Consider the following 21,464-nt stretch of genomic DNA (forward strand, 5'->3'; position numbering starts at 1 on the left):
AGATCACAACAACCTGGTAATGGCCTATCATGATATTCTTTATTTTTTTCAAATTCTTTTGTTTTAAATTCCCGTAAGTAGAGCTATGGGCATCATTTATTTATATTTTTATGTGAAGCTGTGAGTTATCACGACAAGCTGCTTACGGCTTGTTATAATACCCTTTATTGTTTGAAAAAAATTACTTTTTTCTTTTGCAAATTGTGGTATAGATATTACCGCAGGCCTTTTATGGTCTGTTGTGATATACTTTATTTTTTAAAAATTTTCTTTTTTTAATAGTGTTCATATCATTTAATTTATTTAAATAATTATTAATTATTATATATATAACTTAAATTTGAAAAACTTGTAGTTAAATTTTTAATAGTTATAATGACATAATATTTTGTTTAAATGTTGTTATAATTACACAATTTTTAGCTTTAATTATTGAAATTTCCATTTAATATATTATAACCACAGTTAATTTTATAACTGTGGTTAAAAATGTGTAATTAAACCTGTCTTTTGTATTTAATGTCTCTCTACTATTTATTAATATTAAAATTAATTTATTTTTATGTCATCTAAATGTCATATTTTTATTTGACATACTACAAATGATATAATGCACTTGATCCACTTAAGATTTTCTCAAAAAATGAATCAAATTAATGGATGCCAAGGAATTTTTTATTTGTGATCAAAGACATCATGAAACAAACACATTAATTACTCTTAACAATCTACAGAACATCTCAAAAATTGACACATCAAACTTTCACAAATATCCTACCGGGGCGAAGGACACGAAATATACATTCACTTTTGTAAGATTGCTATGTTAGCGGTGAAGCACGTGGGTACATGGCTGGTGCTTTTCGCAGGCAAATTAAAGCGAAAGCTCTTAAAGTGCCGATTTATCAATTTTGTGATTTTCAAGATTGCTAATTTGTTTGGAAGGTACTTAGCCATGGATAATTTATTAGAAAAGAAGAAGAGTGAGAGAAAACATTATTAAAAAGAATCACTAGGCCATTGGGGGAGCTTTTTTTTTTTTTTTTTCTTTTTGGGAATAGGGGAGCTTTAAAATAGTGCCGTTGCAGCGTACATTAATTTGATTTGAGAATGGTCCCTTTAGAGTGAATACCCTTTGCCGGCACGTATGAATCAGAAGTTTCTTTCAACTCTGAACAAACACCCCGCGGGCTCCGCTTTCGCGTGATCTGCTACGGATGGGACATAGTCTTTGCTTTTTTTAACCATTACACGCATTCAATTCTCGAAAATTTTTTTCTTACTATTTAAAGTTTGAGGCACACGAAAATGAGAACTAAATCAATCGAAGAGTTGGCATCAAATTGGGGTTCTTTTGTTTCGGCCAATGAGAGCTTGCTTCTCACAGTTGAAGCTATTTTTCAAAAGAAATCAGGTTGTCTCTTACAAAAGGAATGAACTACGGGAAGATGACGTGCATATATTCATAGACAGATCCTCTTCGCACCCCTTTCTATTTTGTCACACTCTCTTTTTATTTAAATTTCTTTTTCATTTTTCAAATAATATAAATTGAATTCGCACTCCTTCACTATATTCACATATTTTGTTGTTAACATGCGTGTCCGTAACCCATAATTTGCTGAACGAAATTAATATCGTTTCCGAAGAGCATGTTCGGTTAGTAGATATATTGTCAGATCACACACACACACACACACACGTGTATCTATCTCAAAATATATAGTTATGTGATAATATACAAGCATTTATCAACTTAAACAAGCTAACTATAATTGAGATGAGTTGAAGGAACTCTTGTCACTTTAACAAGCAATTGGTGATTTGAATCCCAACTCTCATATACATACATACATACATACATACATACATACATATATATATATATATATATATGTAACAACATAATTGGAAGATTTCTAACATTTTTCTTCAATATTTTGAGAGAGAGAATCTGCGCTGTCCGTGAAGTTGAAGCCTGCTCCAGCTTGTGCTTGCTAGAAGAAATTATCAACTTGAACAGAATCACAACATTCAGGTGGAGGGACATGATAACGTCGTAGGAGATGTTTTTAGGTTAACGTTGGTAATCACATCAGATTTGAAGTGATAAACATCTCGTGCTCCACATATATAACAAAATGAAAAGAGCGCAAAAGGTACCACCTAGCTCCTTCCATAATGAAAGGTAACATTGTTGCTTACTTGCTTCCCAAAGATTCCTCTGTACTGTAGATGTACAGTCATATGGGAGGAGTTTAGCAGCACAGTGGGGAGACGTTAATCTTGCAGTATAAAAAGCGAGTTTTGAGAGCAAAGTGACACCACCACCATCTTAATTAGTGTCCAACACACACACAGAGTTGCTGGTTCTCGCATCACTGCAAAATGCAACATATGGATTCCGGTATGGATGTTATGATGACGGCGCACAGTGTATACAACTCCACGCTGCAAGGTAAATGGGGTGAAGCTTTGATGATATACAAAAGCGATGAAAACATTCACACGACACCAATCAACAGCTCCGGCGACACTGCTTTGCATGTGGCGGTGAACGACGACAGAGCAGATATGGTGGCGCAACTAGTGGATGAAATGAAGAGAAAAGGCACGCTGTTATCGGCGCTGGAAACAAGGAATGATCGAGGCGATGCCCCACTGCACTGTGCAGCATCAAGAGGGTCCCTCAAGATGTGCGTAAGCATCGCTGAAGCTGATCAAGGCAACCACAAGCCGATTGAAGCTCGCAACAAGAAGGGAGAGACGCCTCTCTTTCTGGCTGCTCTTCACGGCCACATGGAAGCTTTCCTTTACCTGTACTCTCGTTGCCCGGACAAGTCTAGTGGGCCCTGCAAAAGAACCAGCGATGGAGAGACGGTCCTTCACTGCACCATTCGCCGAGAGCACTTTGGTTAGTCCTTAATTAGCTATGTTAGCTTCATCATAATGCTCACTTCTTATTATTCATTTATCTGTATGTGGCCTTTGTTAATATTGGGGATCGTGTTCGCATTCACAGAGTTGGCATTTGAAATAATTCGTCTGTACGGAGACCAGATCGTGGGCTCTGTGGATGAAAAGGGGACTACCCCTCTGCATATCCTGGCCAACAAACCTTCCTCCTTCGAAAGCAGCAGCAATTTTAGATGGTATAGCAAGCTTGTCTACAACTGTAAGTGTCACCCAAGCATTTATTTATTTTTCGCCCTCGTTAGAAATAAATTAGAAAAAAAAAAGTAGGAGCCAACTTCGACAAGATCCACGGGGCCCCGCTTTTCACTTCTTTTCTCTCCCTTCTTGGGCCTCCTCCAGTCTTGCGTTACCCGACAAGGGATAGCTGCAGTTCATGAAAAGAAAGGGGAAAAAAAAGGAAAAATTACATCCACAGATGAAAGTTTATTGCTAGTTTCATAAATTTTATAAAATACTCTTAAATCATAAATTCTACACATTGACAACTTAATTAAAAATATTAACAACTTGATTAAAGGTATTAACAATTGGGCAATAGTTATTGACAATTTGTCATTACCCAATTGTCAATAGTTATTGCTAATTGTCAATGTCACTAATTAAGTTGTCAATGTAAGGATTTAAAAATTAGGAGTATTTTATAAAATTTATGAGATCTTTCGATAATAAACTTTTGTTCGTGAAATCTAGACATAATTTTTCCAAAAAAAAGGGGGAAATTACGTTAAAATCTCAAAATGAACTGTGACAAAGTATTTTAGTTCAGTTATTAATGAATTTTATAATAATTAATTCTTTTACATGAGATATAAATATAATTTTTCCAAAAAAAAAGAGTACCACCTTTAAACATGCATGGATGACATTTTTTAATTTAATTTTAAAAAAATTAAATTATAATTATTGCTTATATTTTTCAAGAAATACTATCTCCTAGTTACTTCAATAATTGACCCCTTTATCATTAGCGAGTGCGCCGCCCAATTCTCGGGTTAATTAAATTATTTATTTCCTCCACAAAATGAAAAAAAACTGCAATTTTTGTTTATATTGAGATCTTTATTTATTTATTTTCCTGGCGGAAGGCATGATCGTGGAGCCATTGAGGAGCCTCGAACAGCGCTCAAAGAACAAATGGTTAAATTCAGTTCAAAAAACCCAGACTACAGGCAAGTTCGATAGTAATTAACGAAAACATAGACTCATGTATCTCTTTGAATTTTACTCAGTCAGTTTTGAAGTAGATAATAGATTCATGAAGGAAGAAAGCTAGGTGTGGGCTCTTGGAGTTTGATCCATGCATATGCCTTTATAAATTATAATTATATTAAAATCTACCGTTCATGTTTTGTTGTAAAAAGGAGCAGCGGATGCAGAAAACCCAAGTCACGACGACGGATATGAAAATGTGCCGCCAAATTATTGGACATGTTATGACATTTCAGCGCGTGCATTCGCCTATTTTATTCGGCTTGTCCCTGAAGCCCTTGGTACCCTCTCTTCCTCTACCTAGTGATAATTAATAATAGTAATTAACAAGCTGGGCTTGTGCTTATATATAATTAATACAGGAAAAAACTCATATATTTAGGCTTATATACTTGTATCCAATCAAATCAAGACTTGTGGATTTTTTATAAATTACTTTTTCATAATAAATTTTTTTCATTAATTAAATTAATACATTAAGATCCACATGTCATGATTTGATTTGATATAAGCATAAGGTTAAATACATAAATCTTATCCATTGATATTATGTTTTTAATGCTCTGCTGTGCGTACAACGTGCGGTTTTGTTTATATTACTTAAAGGGTTACGGGATCTAAAGGATTTAAAGAAGAAGAAACAAAAGCATGTGTGGTGTCGCCGAATACTGGATCAACTGTGGAAGCACAAAGATATAGCATACGTTGGAGGTGGAAGTGCACTCCAAAGCTATTTGTTTCGACCTCCTACCGTCGATGACGGAAAGAAATTTCCCCAATCTCGTAAGATCGATATGCCAAACACGGTTTTCAGTATTTTTATCTCCCATCGTTAATTCTACCTCATGGAGACATCTAAATCGATAATCGTTTGTTTTTTCCTTTCCTTATCATGTGGATCGAGAAACATAAATGTTGAAGCATTATATTAACAATATTGACACGGGAATTTGGGAGAGTGGATAGAATGGGAGAGAACAATGAATGAACCAGCTGACTGCACCTTTATTCTTCTTGACCTTTGTGGTAGCACTGGGGAGTTATCCATATCCTACCTTTTATCTAACATCTATTAAATTCGTGAAGCTAGAATTTCAACAAAAGAAAAGGATAAGCGATCGACTTAAAAGAATGAGCCTAAAAATACCTGATTAGCATATATGTATATATAACTATAGATTATATGGATGACAAGACTTGCGCCAAAATTTCTAAATAGAATGTCGCCCATCTATCATTCAATAATTGCAGCTGCAGGTGATGTGAACAAACTGAAGAAGTCAAATGATGATGGGAAAGAGAAGCCGAAGGAAGGTAAACATCAAAACATTTCCCACCTACTCCTTTTTTTCCTTCTTTTGTTGTCTAAATTGATATTTTAAAACTTGCAAGAATTGCGACAACTCCTCATAAGCCTGTGCAAGGGCAGCACCAGTGGATCTGCTGATGGCAAGGCTTTAACCGGAAGCTGCGTGTGCCTAGGTGAGTTGCATATCTTCTATTTCGTTATTCAGATCGCACTGCACAGCACCTCTATACCATAAATCATTAGATTTACTTGCAGGCGATGGAGAGAAGAAAGAATGGGACAAAAAGGAGTCCGCACTATTTATCGCAGCCAAAAATGGAGTGCTGGAAATTCTGGAGAAAATTCTACAGGATAAACCAGGGGCCATCCATGAAACTAACTCCCAGGGCCAAAATGTATTGCACGTGGTTGTTGAGTACAGGCAACCTCATGTTTTTAAGCTTCTCGAGAAGGAGAGGCTATGGAAAAACCTCACTGGAGGCGTAGACAATGATGGCAACACTGTCCTCCACTTGGCCGCCAGGCTCTCCCGGTGCAAGCCCTGGCACATCCCTGGATCTGCCTTGCAGATGCAGTGGGAAATGAAATGGTTTCTGGTATATCTTATTTCTCATTCTGCTTCTTCTTCTTCAATTAAAGCCATATCATTTACATGCAATCTATGGCTTTTCTTGCAGTACATCAAGGATATAACGCCCTGCTATGTGCCATTCCTCCCCAACAACAACCAGGAAACACCGGTGGAGATTTTCAGAAAAGATCACGAGGACCTGGTCAAAGAAGGCGCTGAGTGGCTCAACCACACGTCGGAGTCGTGCTCCGTCGTGGCCGCCCTTATTGCCGGCGTGGCCTTTACCACGTCTACCACCATCCCCGGCGGTACTCAGGAGGAGACCGGTAAGCCTTACTTGGAGCGCCACCCAGCTTTCAACATGTTTGCATTCACCTCCCTCTTGGCTCTCTGCTGCTCCATCACATCTCTCACCATGTTCCTCGCCATCCTCACTTCCCGCCAGCAACCTAGAGATTTCCGCAAAGATTTGCCTCTCAAGCTTCTTTTGGGGTTGAGTTCCCTATTTGTGTCCATCGCTTCCATATTGGTTTCTTTCTCTGCCGCGTTCTTCTTCGTGCTCAAGGACAACCTCAAGCAGGCTGTATTCCCGCTCTACGCCGCCACTATCTTGCCTCTGACATTCTACGCCGTAGCTCAATTCCCCCTCTACGCTGATCTTGTCAGAGCTATTTTCAGTAAAGTTCCGCAGTCCAGTAATAGAGAATCTGAGAAACTCATTCTCTGAAACTCTAATTACATTTCCCTGCATTAATTCTCCCAATTGCTGAGTAGCACTCTATTCTGTTATCAACAACTCTGGCTAGTCTTTTGAAATGATGATTTCATTTTTGTGCTTTTTCAAGATTCATTGCTGCATAAAAATCTCCCATGATCATTCAATGAACAACTAGAAGCTTGGAGAGTTCCAGCTCTGATATTCCAAATCTCTACCTTTATTGAATATGAATCTATCATGCGTCAACGTTTTCCCGTAATCAAAAGCTGATTTGGTGTGTTTGCGCCATTAAAGATCCTTAAAACGAGTGGAGTCGATCGGGCCATGGAATGAAAGCTCAGCTTTCGGTTATTGGTCTTGTCTCTTTTTACATACATTCTGCGCCATTAGCATTAGTCATGGTACGTACAGTAAAGGGAGCAAGCTCTATTCACTTCATTCTTTACCGTTCACGCGAATTCACTTCAAGAGTGTTTTAAACTACGAAAATATATGAACTTAAATTTTAAATTAAATTAAATTAATTTTTTTTAATTAATATTTTATTTAAATTAGTTTTGTAGCAAGTGAGAGTGATAGTTTAAATAAAACTTATACTAGTAACTTCTTTAACATTTAGAATTCAAATTCTATTGAGTAAAAGTTTGATTTTATTTTATTTTAAATTATAAAAAAATTTGTGTCCTTTCTTATAATTTTTCTCATGCCTTTCTTGTAATTTTTCCTGTACCTTTTTTGTAATTTTTCGAAGAGCAATTTTCCATATTATTTTTAGTTCAGATTTTGTTCTTTTTAACGCGTTAGGAGCAGAGCATTCTTTTCATTTCCTTCCTCTCTTCACCGACATGAACTCTCTATTTCTCTTCGATTCTAGCGAGCTCACATTATTGTGCCTCTAGTCATCATTCTCCCTTCATTCTTCCTCCTTCCGCCAGCGTCCTCTTCAATCTCCATCACTACAGGTTCGGTCTCACCTCTTTGCTCTGTAATTTTTCGTTGATGTAGTGGGAGTTGTGTGGGCTTCATCTTCCCTTTCTCCTCATCTGCTGCCCGTGAATCTGTTGGTGGTCTTCAACTCCCTTCTTTGCACCTGCGCTTTTACAGACGGTGTGTTGGAAACGTTAGATTTCTTCCTCCGTCGTCATCCCGTCTCTTTGCGGCTCTGTGGTCGATGGAGGTGTGTGTTGTGCGCCCTCAATCTTCATCTCTTCATCCTTTCTCAACTGTAAGTATCACAGGGGTTTATGTGGTGAGCTCAATCTCTTCTCTGCCTCTAGCTTCCGATATTGTTCTTCATTTTCTAATTCTGGCTGTCGAAAATTTTTTAGGATATTGAGGTGCTGTTTGGCTTAGGTTGGGTGTTACTCTATTTTGATATTGAGCTGAATTTAGGTTGTAGAATTAAATATTTGAAACTGTTAGAAGATTTGAATGTTGATTTCATGATTTATAGCTCATGGTGTGCACTTAAAATATTTGTAAAAATGCTTGAAAGAGTGTTGTTAAATTGGCATAATATAACTTTAAAAGATTATAAGCATGGTGACTTGAACTAGTGCTTAGGATTTTAAAAGAGCAAAGGAGGAGAAAGAATTACATCTTATGCTTGTATAGTGTTTTATTAAGTCTAAATGAAGGGTATATAAGAATAATTAATATAGTCTATTATAATTTATGATTGAAGATGGGTTATAAAAAGACTTAAGGATGAATTAAGATTTATCAAATAATTTAATTGACTCAAGTATAATTAAAACTCAAATGAAGACAATGCCTCTTAATTATTACTTGCAAATTGAATATGAGTATATTGTGAAGTATGAAGTTTCATATGATTTGGTTTATATTATGTTTTAAGGTATTTGAACATAAGAATTGTTGGAAATATGATTACTTAATTTTCACAATAGGACCTAGAGGAACTATAAATGTTACTTGATGGAATATATGTCTTTACATATAATTTGTAAATTTGAACTACACATGAGAATCTTGTAGCACTTAAAGGAAAATTGTTAAACTATATGATAATTAAGATTTTTGTTAAGTTTGAAATAAGAGCTAAGTTAATTATTACAGTTAAATGTTACTAAGTATTGCTGAACTACCTGATAGAAGTTGTTAGAGGGTTCAGTGAGAGTTTAAGGGGTTAATGAAAAATTTAGAGAATTATTGAAGAGCTTGAATGTTAATTTTGCTTGTCTATATTCAAAAAGAAAATTATAATGGTACAAAGATTATTGATTTATGTGCTAGATCATTTGCAGTATCACTAAAGTAAATGAGAACTTGAGGTCAAATTATAAAATTTTTAAAAACCCTCAAGTGAGTGGGTGGCATTTCAAGTAAATTTTTAATAAAATATTTATAAAAATATCTTTATTTAAGTTTTACTATTATTCTTTTATAAATTGTATAAATATCTTTGTAAATCTGATTTTTCTAATAATTGTCTTACTAATGACAATGTTTTGATCTTACTAATAATTTATATTATTGATAAATAATTATTAAAATGGATATATAATGGTATTATTTTTCAAAAGTAGTTTAATTACTTAATTCTATTATACAATGATTCGTGTATGGAGGAAATGATAATAAATTTGGGTAATGAAGAAAGATAGTTGAATAGTATTTGAAAGTAAACATTTTGAAATTATTTTTCTTACTCCACACACACTTGATTTTACAAAGGGGGACTGAGTTTAGAACACTAGATGCTAACAGCAATTCCGTTAGCCTGTGGCGCGTCATGGTACACTTAGCTAGTAGAGTGTTTATAGGAGGTGTTAGCCTTATGCAATGGCCAACGCATGTAGAATGGAGGGATGGTGATTTGATGAGCATCGCACTCACACTTGTTTTTACGGGCTTTATGTCTGCGCTTGATTCGTGGTTCTTACCATATTTGTTTTGTGGTTTTCAGCTGCACTTGATTAGTTACTTAACCTCGTGGACTATATGTCCACACTTGATTAATTATTTGCCGTCATAGACTGTTTGTCCACGCTTGTTATTCATTCTGATAAAGCCCTCCTAGATTTAAATTAAATTTTCTCATTTTTAGATTGATTCTCTAAAAGCATTTTATTGAATTGCACTATTATTGAAAATTTTTGTATTTTATAAGCAGTAAAAATTTTAATACATTTATATGATTTTATTAGCATTGTTAAATTTCATGATTATGTTATTGAGAAAACTTGTTATTTATTGCTAATTAAGTATATGTTTAATTATTTCATTTAATTGCTTTCCAATTAAGTTTATTAGTCACTCTCTTCATAAATATCTACTATTTATTTATAGTTTTGATTGGAACGTTACTCACCAAAAATATTTAATTTCAATATTGTAACTGACCTTACATCTTTTGTGGACTATTGAGGAACCCTATTGTTTTTGGAAAAGGGAAGTGCATTGTGAATATTCCTTTGTGGTAAAACTTTGTATTATATGATTGTATATCAATACTCCACATGTACAATAGTTAGATCATAGTTTTTAATTTTGTTGATATATAATCTGCTGGTATGGAGCTAAGCTCTTTTACTGAATTGGCCGACAGGTTGGGTTATTATAGAAATTTTAGGAGGTCTAATTTACAGGAAAAATTTTGCCAAAATTTTGACAGAATATTTATTTATTATTTTTAACTATATAATTATATATATAATTTAGTTATCGATATTTTAGCTTAGCCTCATGTAATTAAGGCTTATGAAATATGAATTTATTTCATATTTCTTGCTAGTCATACCCTTAGTATTAAGGTGCGACAATGTCATTAAGGATACCTGTAACATTTTAATATTAAAGAAGGGTCATAAATTAATATGAAATATCACTGCACCCGGACACATACATATTTGAAAATAAAATTTTGAAAGAAAATACTTAATTATTCCTAAGGCGTTTTACAAGTCATTCTCCAATATAACTAAGAAATCATTTAACTATTAACAAATTATCATATATGATTATTAAGCAAACATTTGTTGATGAACAGGTTACAAAAACTTATAGGTTTGGTTTGTTGTTTATATTATAGTAAGACTCAAAAAACTAAACGAAGCCTATTAGTTTTTATAATTTGTTTATAAACAAATATCCACTTGTTAATTATGTATAGCAGCTTTTCAATAACCAAATGTTTCATTATTTGTTTAGGAGCAAAACTTATAAAATTAAATGAAGCCTATTAATTTTTATAACTTGTTCATGAATGAATGTCTATTTATTAATTACATATAGTAACTTATCAATAACCGAATGTATTGTTGTTTATACTGAAACAAGACTTCAAAAATTTTTGTAACTTGTTTGGGAACAAATGTCTACATATTATACCTATAGTATCTTCTTAATAGTTGAATGTTTTGTTCTTTATGTCATAGCAATACTTGTTAAACGCCAGAGGTAATTAGGTTTTTTTTCTTATAAATCTTATTTTTAAACAGGCTTTAGGAGGTGCTGTGATATTTCAAATTTTTAAAATATATTCTCTCCATTTCTATATATAAGGTGTTTTTAACCGAATCTTACATACCAATAAAAATTCGTTATTTAATTAAAATCACATTAAATTATAATAAATTTTTAATTTTATCCCTAATAATATTAATTAAAATCATGGTGGTAGTGAATAAAAAACACTATTAATATATCTTCCATTTTTTCAAAACTATGGCAAAATTAATTAATTATTTAAAAATATTATTATATCCTTTATATTTAAGGATAAAATAAATTTTTAAAAAAATACTCTATACATAAAGATGGAGGGATTATGTGGCAGACAAAATTGAGAACTATGATCTAGCATCAATTTACGAATTTTTTTATAATAAAAATGAGAGCTAGCTTCTCAGTCACAGTTTAAATTATTTTTGAAAAGAAACGCCGATGCGTCTCACGAAAGGAACAAACTACGGGGAGATGATATATATTCAAGGACAGCTCTCTCACCTCACCCCTTAGTTGACGGAATGACGGATGGTGTGCAGCCTTCATGGGGGTTTATTTGCCTCCGAGTTATCTGTTTATTAATGCCGTTAAATTTTTATAACGATTAATATAAAACACAAATTTTTCATGTCAATATTAATAGTTATGTTAAGTCCTATTTCCTAACACAAACGATACTATCACGAATCTAACATTAAAAAGCTTCACAAATAGTGTGAAATTTATAAGTATGATAAGGGACTCTTCCACCCAATAAAGCTAGTATTTTAAGATGGGTTATCTTTTTACATTAGTACTTTCGTTGAGAGACCAATGTCACAGAAAGTGCTACCCATATAGAGTTCTAAAAGGCAAGAGGGCGAGTGAAATGTTGTGGAGTGGAGCCACCATGGAGGCTCCTCGATGTGAGAGCTGTGACAATGCCACCCCCTAGAAAGCCGACATCCCTGACGATTCCACTCCACAGCACTTCACTCGACCTCATGTTGAAGAAACCCTTTATGGATAGCTCTTTCTGTGACATTAGCTTTTCAACAAAAGTATTGATATAACATGCACAAACCTAAGGGAATAGTCTATCCTAAAAGACTAACATGTTAGGTGAGATAGTCCCTTAAACTTATAAATCCTACTGATGAGAATTATATTTGATTTGAGTTATGATTTATTAAAATTTGATTTAGTATCTAGGGATTGTTATGATTTCTTTAGTATCTTAGATGTATTTTATCTTTAAGTATTATCTCAAATAAAATAAGATATCTACCTTAACTAGATACTTTATCTTCATCTTTTAAATTATGATTTAATTTAGATTTTAATTTATTATTATTTTTATTATTTCTAAGTCTCTATAAATAGTCCTAGGATTCTTCAATTATATTCAGTTTTGGCATTAGAATAAAAGTTATATAGTTTTTCTCTTCCTTCTCCTTTCTCTCTTCTCTCTCTTCCCCTCTCCTCTTTCCCGTTTTACATCAATTTAATACTAGAGCCCATTTCACTTCCCTTTCTTACACGTGAAATATACTCTCTCAAATCTTCCCAAAACTGCAAATCATCTTGAGAGGCCATTAAGGTAAATATTTTTATTAATCAACTTTCTTAAGTTGCGTTAGTAAGGCCAATTGACCCTCTATTTATTTATTCTGAATTTTAGCATTTCTAAAGGTTTAATATGAATATTTTATTTATTTTGAGCATTTTCTATTTGCTTATTTTGTAGCCTCAATTTTATTTAGCACAAAAAAAAAGAAAAAAAAGAGCAAAAAAAAGTTACATATGTGCATAATTTATTTCCCTTATTTTGTTCTTCATTTAGTTAATTTATATTTTTATTACTCGTTATTGATTTACACCTACTCCGTATTCTAGGATCACACATATTCCTCACACACATTCGGCCTTATACCCGGGCCAACTTTTACCTTAAATTAGTTAAAGTTTGTAATAGTTTTCCTGAAGGGTTTTTAATACCCTTTAAGATTCCAATGAAAACTTCACTTAAGTTGTTACTTATTTAATAAATATAATTCTTAAGAAACTTTTAAGTTCTCATAGGATTAGACTTGTTAAATAGGGTTTTCATCTTTTATTAAATGCAACTTGCATGCCTTTATCCTTTAGGATAGAACCACCCTAAACTTGCATATTAGGCTACTTTTACTCTTATATGACCATTTGTGACCTTTATGATAATCAATCCTTCTTTTAACAAGAGCTTAATTCCATTAAACCTCGACTTGACTTCCTTAAATCCTAAATGGACCTAGATAAATATACCCATCAACTTTCTATTGAGGACCTTGGTTGACCTTACTAAAAGGCTTGATGAAATAGATTTAAATCTCATGGCATTTTAGCATGACTCTAAACACAAAAATCAAGAATTATAGGATGCCTTTCAAGAACTAAAAAGACAAATAGCCAAAAAAATATGTAGAAGGGTTAATGGACAACCCTCATGATAAGGGTCAAGTGCACACTAAGAATGTCGATACAAGGCTTGCAATTACGATCACTCATCAATCTTTTACAGGTCTTAATAACCTTCATAGCAGACCATCTCACCTTGTGACTAATCCCTAACCATATGAAGAGGATAAAGTGCCTTGAGTTAAACAAGATAAGCAAGAGCGATATGAGTCGCCATGTAAAAATAGGTATTTCTTAAGGAATAGAGCATCAGCCCTAGGCATAACTGAGAGCCCTTTCAACATGATTACTATGATGATACCACTAAAAGGGTTAAGGTAAAAGCACTTGAGTGTGATGGTAAGCTAAACCCAAGTGACTTCTTAGATTGGTTTTTAACTGGTACAACATGAGTAACATGCAACGTATTCGCTTAATAAAAATGAAGCTTATAGAATCTGTTAGGAAATACTGGCAAAATGTCCAAGATAATTTAGAGCACTTAGGTCAACCTCCTGTAAACACATCGGTCGAGATGAAGGTAAAACTAAAGGAAAAGTACGTGCCACCTAGCTATAAGAGCAAGCTATACAATCAACTACATATAACCTTAAAAAAACTTCTACAGCATCTAAATATAGGTCTCGATATCATGACCTTCTTATTAGGAACAACGTATTCGAGGCTTCTTGAATAACTATTGAAAGGTTCATCAATAGTCGTAAACCGAACATACAATGTGAATTTAGGATAAACTATCCAGATACCCTCAAAGAAGCTATGGAGATAGATAATTTGTCTTGACACTCATCTACAAGATGAAACCAATTTCTCAACCATGGATTAGCACCATAATCATAGCCTTGTAAGTAACCCTAACAACCCTAAACCTTAATGGTTAACTTCATAATTTGTTAGGCTAAATGTGTTATAAAATAGTGCATCCTTAGGGTCCACTTCTCATCCTAGCAACTTTGCAATTGAGTGTTTCAAGTGTCACTTCAAGGGCCATATAACATCTAGATGCCCTCAACATGCTCTACTCCTCAAATCTTAAGAAAAGGTGTATTAGCTGAGTGCACACCTAATATTATAGTAGACCTTATTGAGAGCCCCTCTAATATGGATGAAGAAATTATTGCAGACAAAGTTCCTTCAGGTCATCTTGGGTAATGGGATGTTTATTACCTATTCTATAACTTGATGATTTATGAAAAAGGAATAGCATCTTCCACACATTTGTGAAGTGTAGTGATAAATCATGCAAGTTAGTCATAGACTGTGGGAGTAAGTGGAATTAGATCTCTAGTCACGACGTTACTTGGCTTAGACTTAATACAGAGCCTATTGTTAAACCTTTTTGTGTCACTTGGATTGATAAAACTTCTTTGCCTGCAACACAACAATGCCAAGTGCCCTTTTGTTTAGGTAACTATTAAGAGGAAGTCCTTTGCGTTATTGTTTTCATGGATATGTCGCACATCTTATTAGGACGACCTTAGATCTATGACCATGATGTCACTATTCATAGCCAAGAAAATACCTATACATGCAAACATGATGGCAAGACTATTATTTTATGCCTTTCCAAACCATAAACAAGAGGCAATAGTTCTTTTAACTCTAAAGGTCTAAAAGTAGAATGCCATAACCTTCACTTATTAAAAGAGAAGCAGTTTGTGCAAGAATGCAAGGAGGCTAACATTATTCTTGTAGTTGTTTTAAAAGTCATTACCCAATCCACACCAACTCCTATACTTATCGAAGTGTTTCAGTTGTTGGATGAATTTAAAGATGTGGCATCTTAGGAATTACCTTTAGAATTACCACCCATGAGAGATATCCAACATGCAATAGAATTAGTTCCTAGATCGTAACTTCCTAACTTACCAAACTACAACATAAAGCCAAAATATAGAGATGAGCTGAACTGACAAGTTAAAGAATTACTCAAGAAAGGCTACATCCAGCATAGTCTTAGCTCATGTGCTGTACTTAGCCTCTTAACCCCAAAGAAAAAAGGTTCTTGGAGGATGTGTATGGATAGCTGAGCCACTAATAAAATAACTGTTAAGTACCAATTTCCAATCCTTAGGCTTTGATGACATGCTGGACTTAGTTTTTGGGTTTAATTGGTTTTTCAAAATTAATCTTCAAAATGGGCATCACCAAATTCAGATTAGGCCTGAGGATGAGTAGAAAACCACATTTAAGACATAAGATGGATTATATGAGTAATTAGTTAGCCTTTTGGCTTAACAAATGCTCCTAGCACCTTTATGAGAGTTATGGCCCACATACTTCGACCTTACTTGAAAAAATTCTTAATTGTGTACTTTGATTACATACTGATATTTAGCAAAGGGTAAAGGGGTAAAAATACTCACAAAATAGTCAGCTAGGAGCACCCAATATTTTAAAATGAGAAAAAATATAAAAATACCTAAAACGTTATATGGGTGAGTACAAAAGTGATCAAATCATTAATTTTAACCTAACACCATTAAATATTGATTGTGCTTTTCATATGTCAGTCTTTACTAACGTGAACTAATAAAGGGGCAAAAATACAATGAAGTCATCAGCAAAAAAAAAACCTATAAAGTCATTGGCTAGTAGAAAAAATACCTATAATATTACCAGAGTTTGTACAAAAGTGACCAATCCATCAAATCCCTTAAATGTTGACCGTTTAGTAGATGCCTAAATAAAAATTGACCATTTTTTGCTGATATGGATTAAAAATATTCTTAGATAAAATTCTTTGAAAGTTAATGGATCATTGTGTGAATATCATATGAGAAAATGTCATTTTGATCGAATATCAAATTAAATCGCTTGTTTCTTTATAGCAGTGGCAAAAACCATTTGAAAATTTTGAACCTATTATGAATAAAATTGCTTAAGATTATGACAATGTTCTTAAGGTCAGGCAGCATAAGAGGTGTACTTAGTCTCAATCTTCAATTGTGTATAATTTATCTCATTATGTTGAATCTTAAGTTTTACAGACAAAAAAAATGAGTGGAGAGGGAGGAAAAAATGGGGCGAGATGTGGCAATGAAAAGAAATCATGTGGCATGAATTTTAATGGATTGGTCACTATTGCATCTTTTAAAGTAACATTATAGGTACTCATATGATGATCGATTAACATCTATAAAAATTTATCTGGGAATATTTTATGTCTACATCAGCAAAATAAATAGTTAACTTCTGATTGGGTGTCAGCTAAACAGTCAACATTTAAGGGATTTGATGGATTGGTCACTTTTGCACCAACTCTAGTAACATTATAAATATTTTTGCTCTTAGTTGACGAATTTGTGAGTATTTTTACCCATTTATTAGTCCACATCAATAAAGATTGACACGCTGTCGTACCCAAAAAAATACAACGAGGACGGCGCACGAGCGAAGGTCCCAACCTTCATGGCAGGAATCGGATCGAACGAGGAGTCGCCACCAAAATTTTGAGGTAAATTTCAGGAAACCGATTAATAGAGGATAAAGGTGGTTTGCAAAATCAGAGAATAGGTTCGGGAGTCAGTTGAGTGTGGGAAAGGTGTTAGACACCCCACAACACCCGTTTGTCAGAACGGTTACTTAAAGTTTGTTGTGCTATATTAATATAGTTTTAAAATTATTTTAATTATTCCTTTTATATTCATGTGTTTGATATAAAAATGATAAAAATTAAGTGAAAAATATTTATTTATGAGGAGGACTTGACTCAGAACCTGACTCTGAGACCTACATACCCTGTGATGAAGATCAAAGTCCACGTAGTTCGGACTTAAAAGTTTGTTGGTAAAAACATTTTTTAAAAAGAAATTAATTAAAAATAATTCATCATTTTGCAAATAAAATAATTTCTAAAATTTTGATATGTATGTTTTAAATTGCAAAAAGTAATCTGATTTTAATTATTTTCTCAATTTTGAGTTTTTGGAATAAAGAAAGAAAAGAGTTTAAAATTATTTTTCTTTTATGTTTTATGATTGAGAATTTAATCGCAGTTCCTGTACAACTTTATTAGTTTATATGGTAGTACAATTGCTCTAAATATCTATAAAGATTCTAAAATCTCACACGATAAAGAAATTAAATTTAAATACATCTTTAATTTAATTATTTTAATATATAATTTATATATATATATATATATATATTTTTAAAACTTAATCGTTATATCTGTAAAATTTTATTGACTCATACGATAATATGATTATTTTAAAAGTCTACGGAGATTCAAAAATCTCACATGACTAAAAGATATAATTAGTGAATAAGATTACAATTTAAATGCATTAATTTGGTTAATTAGTTTTTCTAAATTGTGTATTATATCATTATTTACAAAAATTATTTATTTATTATAAAAATTGAGAATCACTATATCTGCGAGAACTTATTATCCCACATAATGATGTAATTACTTTAGGTCTTTACAAAAATTTTTAAAATCTCACATGAGACTTAAATAAATTATTAATTTAGATTATAAAAGGAGTTAATTTTAATACATAAGTTTTGCTCTTATATCTTTAAAATCTTATTGATTTACACAATACGAGATTATCCTAAATATCTGTAAAGATTCAAAGTCTCACACAATAAAAGAATTAAATAATATTCACTTTAAATATATTTTAATGCGTAATTATACAATGTATATTTTTAAATATAGAAATCTTAATCGTTATACCTGCGAAGTTTTGTTAACTCACACGATAGTACGATTATCCTAAGGTCTACGGAGTTTTAAAAATCTCACATGACTAAAAGATTTAATTAGAAAATGTGATTATAATTTAAATTTATTAATTTAATTAACCAATATTATATATAAAAAATGTTTATTATTTTATTTGCAAAATTTGTTTATTTATTTACCATGTAAATTATAAATCATGATATCTGTGAGGATTTATCATCCTACACGATAATGTGATTAATTTAAGTCTCTATGAAGATTCTTAAAATCTCACATGAGACTTAAATATTTATTATAAAAGGAGAATTAATTTTAATAATGGGCTTTGGAAACCATATAAATACCTACAAAATTAATCTTCATACCTGCAAAATTTTATTAATTTACACGGTATAAAATCATTTTAAATACCTACGGAGATTCTTAAAATCTTACATGACAAATAAATAACCAAAATATTTGCATATGTAGTCAATGCATAATATTATGGTTGGCTAAACGATTCATGCAATAAAGGCAATAAAAAAATAGAGAAACAAACTATTTTAACAGTTCACTATTCTTTTGACTTGAAAATATATTCTAAAAAATCTGTATTTGGTATAAACTTTTAGCAAGATCATAACCATGAAAGATAAGACTCCAAACCACAATCAACCTCACAAATTATCAATAATATTTTCACAGGCTCTCTCTATTTTTTTTTCCGTCAGACACCTCTTAAGTATGTTCTAAATTCTACATAAAAAATATTTAATTCCTAAAATTTTTTTAATGCCTAAACATACATCTAGATCAATCCACATTCTTAATATCTATCAATATATATATGTTCATCAATGAATCCAGATTAAGGGAGATGACGTGATTTAAATATTACTTGATCTAATGCAGCAGCCTATGATTCCAGTGTGGCCCCTATCGTTGCTCCGCAGTTGGCACCAATTGTTTTTCCTTTCTCTAGCTTTTCATCCTCTGAATGACGAAGCCAAGTACTAACTTGTATATTCTACTCAAGTAGTATCACAACAACACTCCTTGCAAACTCAACACCTATTATGTCCACATTTTTGGCTTGATCCCAACGTGGCTTTGGAGGAGAGGATTCTGTCCAGCCACTGAAGCCAAAGCCAGAAATAATAACTGAAACCTCTGAGACTGACTAAATGAAATAATATTTCCATCACGTACAGACACAAGCCATACAAAAGCCAACTTGTAGAAGTATTCGAATAGCATATGGTGATGGTCCTTTTGTTGATGTGCTCCAAAGCCCCTTTCTTTCAGCCCAATCTAGAATCCTTCCTTTAAAAACTAGACCAGCAAAATGACTTTAAGGCAGTAACCAAAAACTTAAAAGATGACCTAGCTCATACTTGCTATGAAGCCATGATGAATGACTAGAAACTTTTTTTTTGCTTCTCAGCTTTGCCCTTGTACTTCTTGGCTTCCTGAACCATCTTCTCTATTTCTTTTCTCCTTTTTCTGTTCCCTGCTTTGCGTCTCTTATACCCTGTTTTCTTTTGTTCTACTGTTTTATTTTCTTCGTGCTCTTTCACTCTTTCATTTCTGTGCTCTATTTTTCTTCTCTTTTCCTCTCTCGTTCTTGGTTTCTCTCCTCAGTTTTCAACTATGTTTCTCGTGCTCTTTCCTTCCTCCTCTTGCTCTGTTTTTTCTTCTCTTTTCTTCTGTGCCTCTCCTGCAGTTTTCATTCTCTGTTGTCTATTTTTTTCTGCTTGCATGCTTTGTTTTTTCATTTTCTCATCCCCACTCTCTTCTCTTCTTTGCCTCTATTCAATCTTCTCCCATCTCTACATTTGATCACTGCTCTCTCTCCTTCTTTTCCTTTCTTCCTCCTCCTTCCCAGTCTCCTTTTTTTTCCAGAAAACAAAAACTCGTCAACCTCCCGTTCTCACGTCCTTCGGATCCATCTCTTATGCTCTCTCTCTTTTTCTCATCCTCATTATCTTCTCCTCTTTATGCTCTGCTTTTTTATTTTCGTGTGGCTATGTGCTTTTCCTTTTTCTGCATTTTTCTGTGCTCGTTTTCAGCTAGCGTGTGGGTGCTGCATTTTTACTCTGTGTTCTTCTCACTTTTTTCCTGTTGTAACATCTTGCTTTCTCTGCTATTCCATCTGTGTGAGTGTGTGTCTTTGCATGGCTACCTTTTTGTGTGTTTTCGTGTATGTTTTTGTTTTTTTCAGTGCACGCCTCTGCTTCTTTTGTTTCTATTTTATTTATAGTCTTCTTTTCATCTGTTCCTTTATCTCTATTTTGCTTTCTACGTTTTGCTTTCTACATTTCTGTTCATGGTTTTGTATTTCTCTTCTGTGCTGTGGCTGGCTTCTGTGACTCTAGTTTTTCATTTGTGTGTTCTCTGTGCATACAAGTTTCTCCTGGTCTATTGCTCTGTGAAGCTTCTCATGCTCCGTATGTGCATGTCCAGCATTTTTGCCATTCTTTTTAATGCTTTTTTTTCATTAGATTAAAAGAGGGAAAGGAAATTTTAATTTTAAAATATACATATATTTAAATGGAGAATAAAAAGATTTAAGGAGAGAAATTTAAAAATATTTGAGTCTAAAAAAATTGATTCCCAATATTTTTGAATGGTTGGGATAATTAGGAGAGAGTTTAAAAGATTTAAACAAGATTTTTTTTCAATTTTGGTTAAAATTATTTTTTAAAATATAATCTAAAAAAGATTAAATTTTATTTTTGTATTTTTATATTTTTTGGTTATTTTTAATTAACTAAAAGAAATAAAATCCTAACCAAAAAAAGATTATCTAAAATAAAATTAAGCCCTATCAATTAAATTAAATTTTTTGGTTTTGAAAATGTAATCCTAAGAAGGATTAAATTTCATTTTTATATTTTTATATATTTTTTTATTATTTTTTATTATTTTTATTAAATTAAAAAATGCCCAGATAAAATACAGTGTTCACACACGCGACATGCACAATCAACATTTAGGTGGTCAAAATCAATGACGTTAGGTCAAAGTTAATAGTTTGGTCACTTTTTACTCACACATGTAATGTTGTAGGTATTTTACCCTTTTCCTCACTTTAAAA

General features: G+C 32.8%; 1 protein-coding gene across 1 annotated transcript; it reads left to right on the forward strand.

The window, feature by feature from the left end:
• Positions 1–2,409: 2,409 nt before the first annotated feature.
• LOC129301951 (uncharacterized) lies at positions 2,410–6,901 on the forward strand. The gene is made up of 8 exons (XM_054940584.1): positions 2,410–2,914; positions 3,023–3,175; positions 4,062–4,145; positions 4,792–4,968; positions 5,437–5,499; positions 5,578–5,667; positions 5,750–6,090; positions 6,172–6,901. Exons 1-8 carry the CDS (start codon positions 2,410–2,412, stop codon positions 6,790–6,792), a joined length of 2,034 nt encoding a protein of 677 aa, XP_054796559.1. The 3' UTR covers positions 6,793–6,901.
• The last annotated feature ends 14,563 nt before the right edge of the window (positions 6,902–21,464 follow it).

Source organism: Prosopis cineraria, unplaced genomic scaffold (assembly GCF_029017545.1).
Source record: "Prosopis cineraria cultivar Desert tree isolate PC_DT_omini unplaced genomic scaffold, ASM2901754v1 PC1, whole genome shotgun sequence".
In the NCBI taxonomy this organism is placed as follows: domain Eukaryota; kingdom Viridiplantae; phylum Streptophyta; class Magnoliopsida; order Fabales; family Fabaceae; genus Prosopis; species Prosopis cineraria.

Excerpts from the sequence above, each read along its gene's own strand:
- LOC129301951 (XM_054940584.1), top strand. The coding sequence starts at position 2,410 with ATGGATGTTATGATGACGGCGCACAGTGTATACAACTCCACGCTGCAA. Across the intron at positions 3,176-4,061 it reads TAGCAAGCTTGTCTACAACT|GCATGATCGTGGAGCCATTG; the intron begins GTAAGTGTCACC and ends TCCTGGCGGAAG. Across the intron at positions 4,969-5,436 it reads AAAGAAATTTCCCCAATCTC|CTGCAGGTGATGTGAACAAA; the intron begins GTAAGATCGATA and ends CAATAATTGCAG.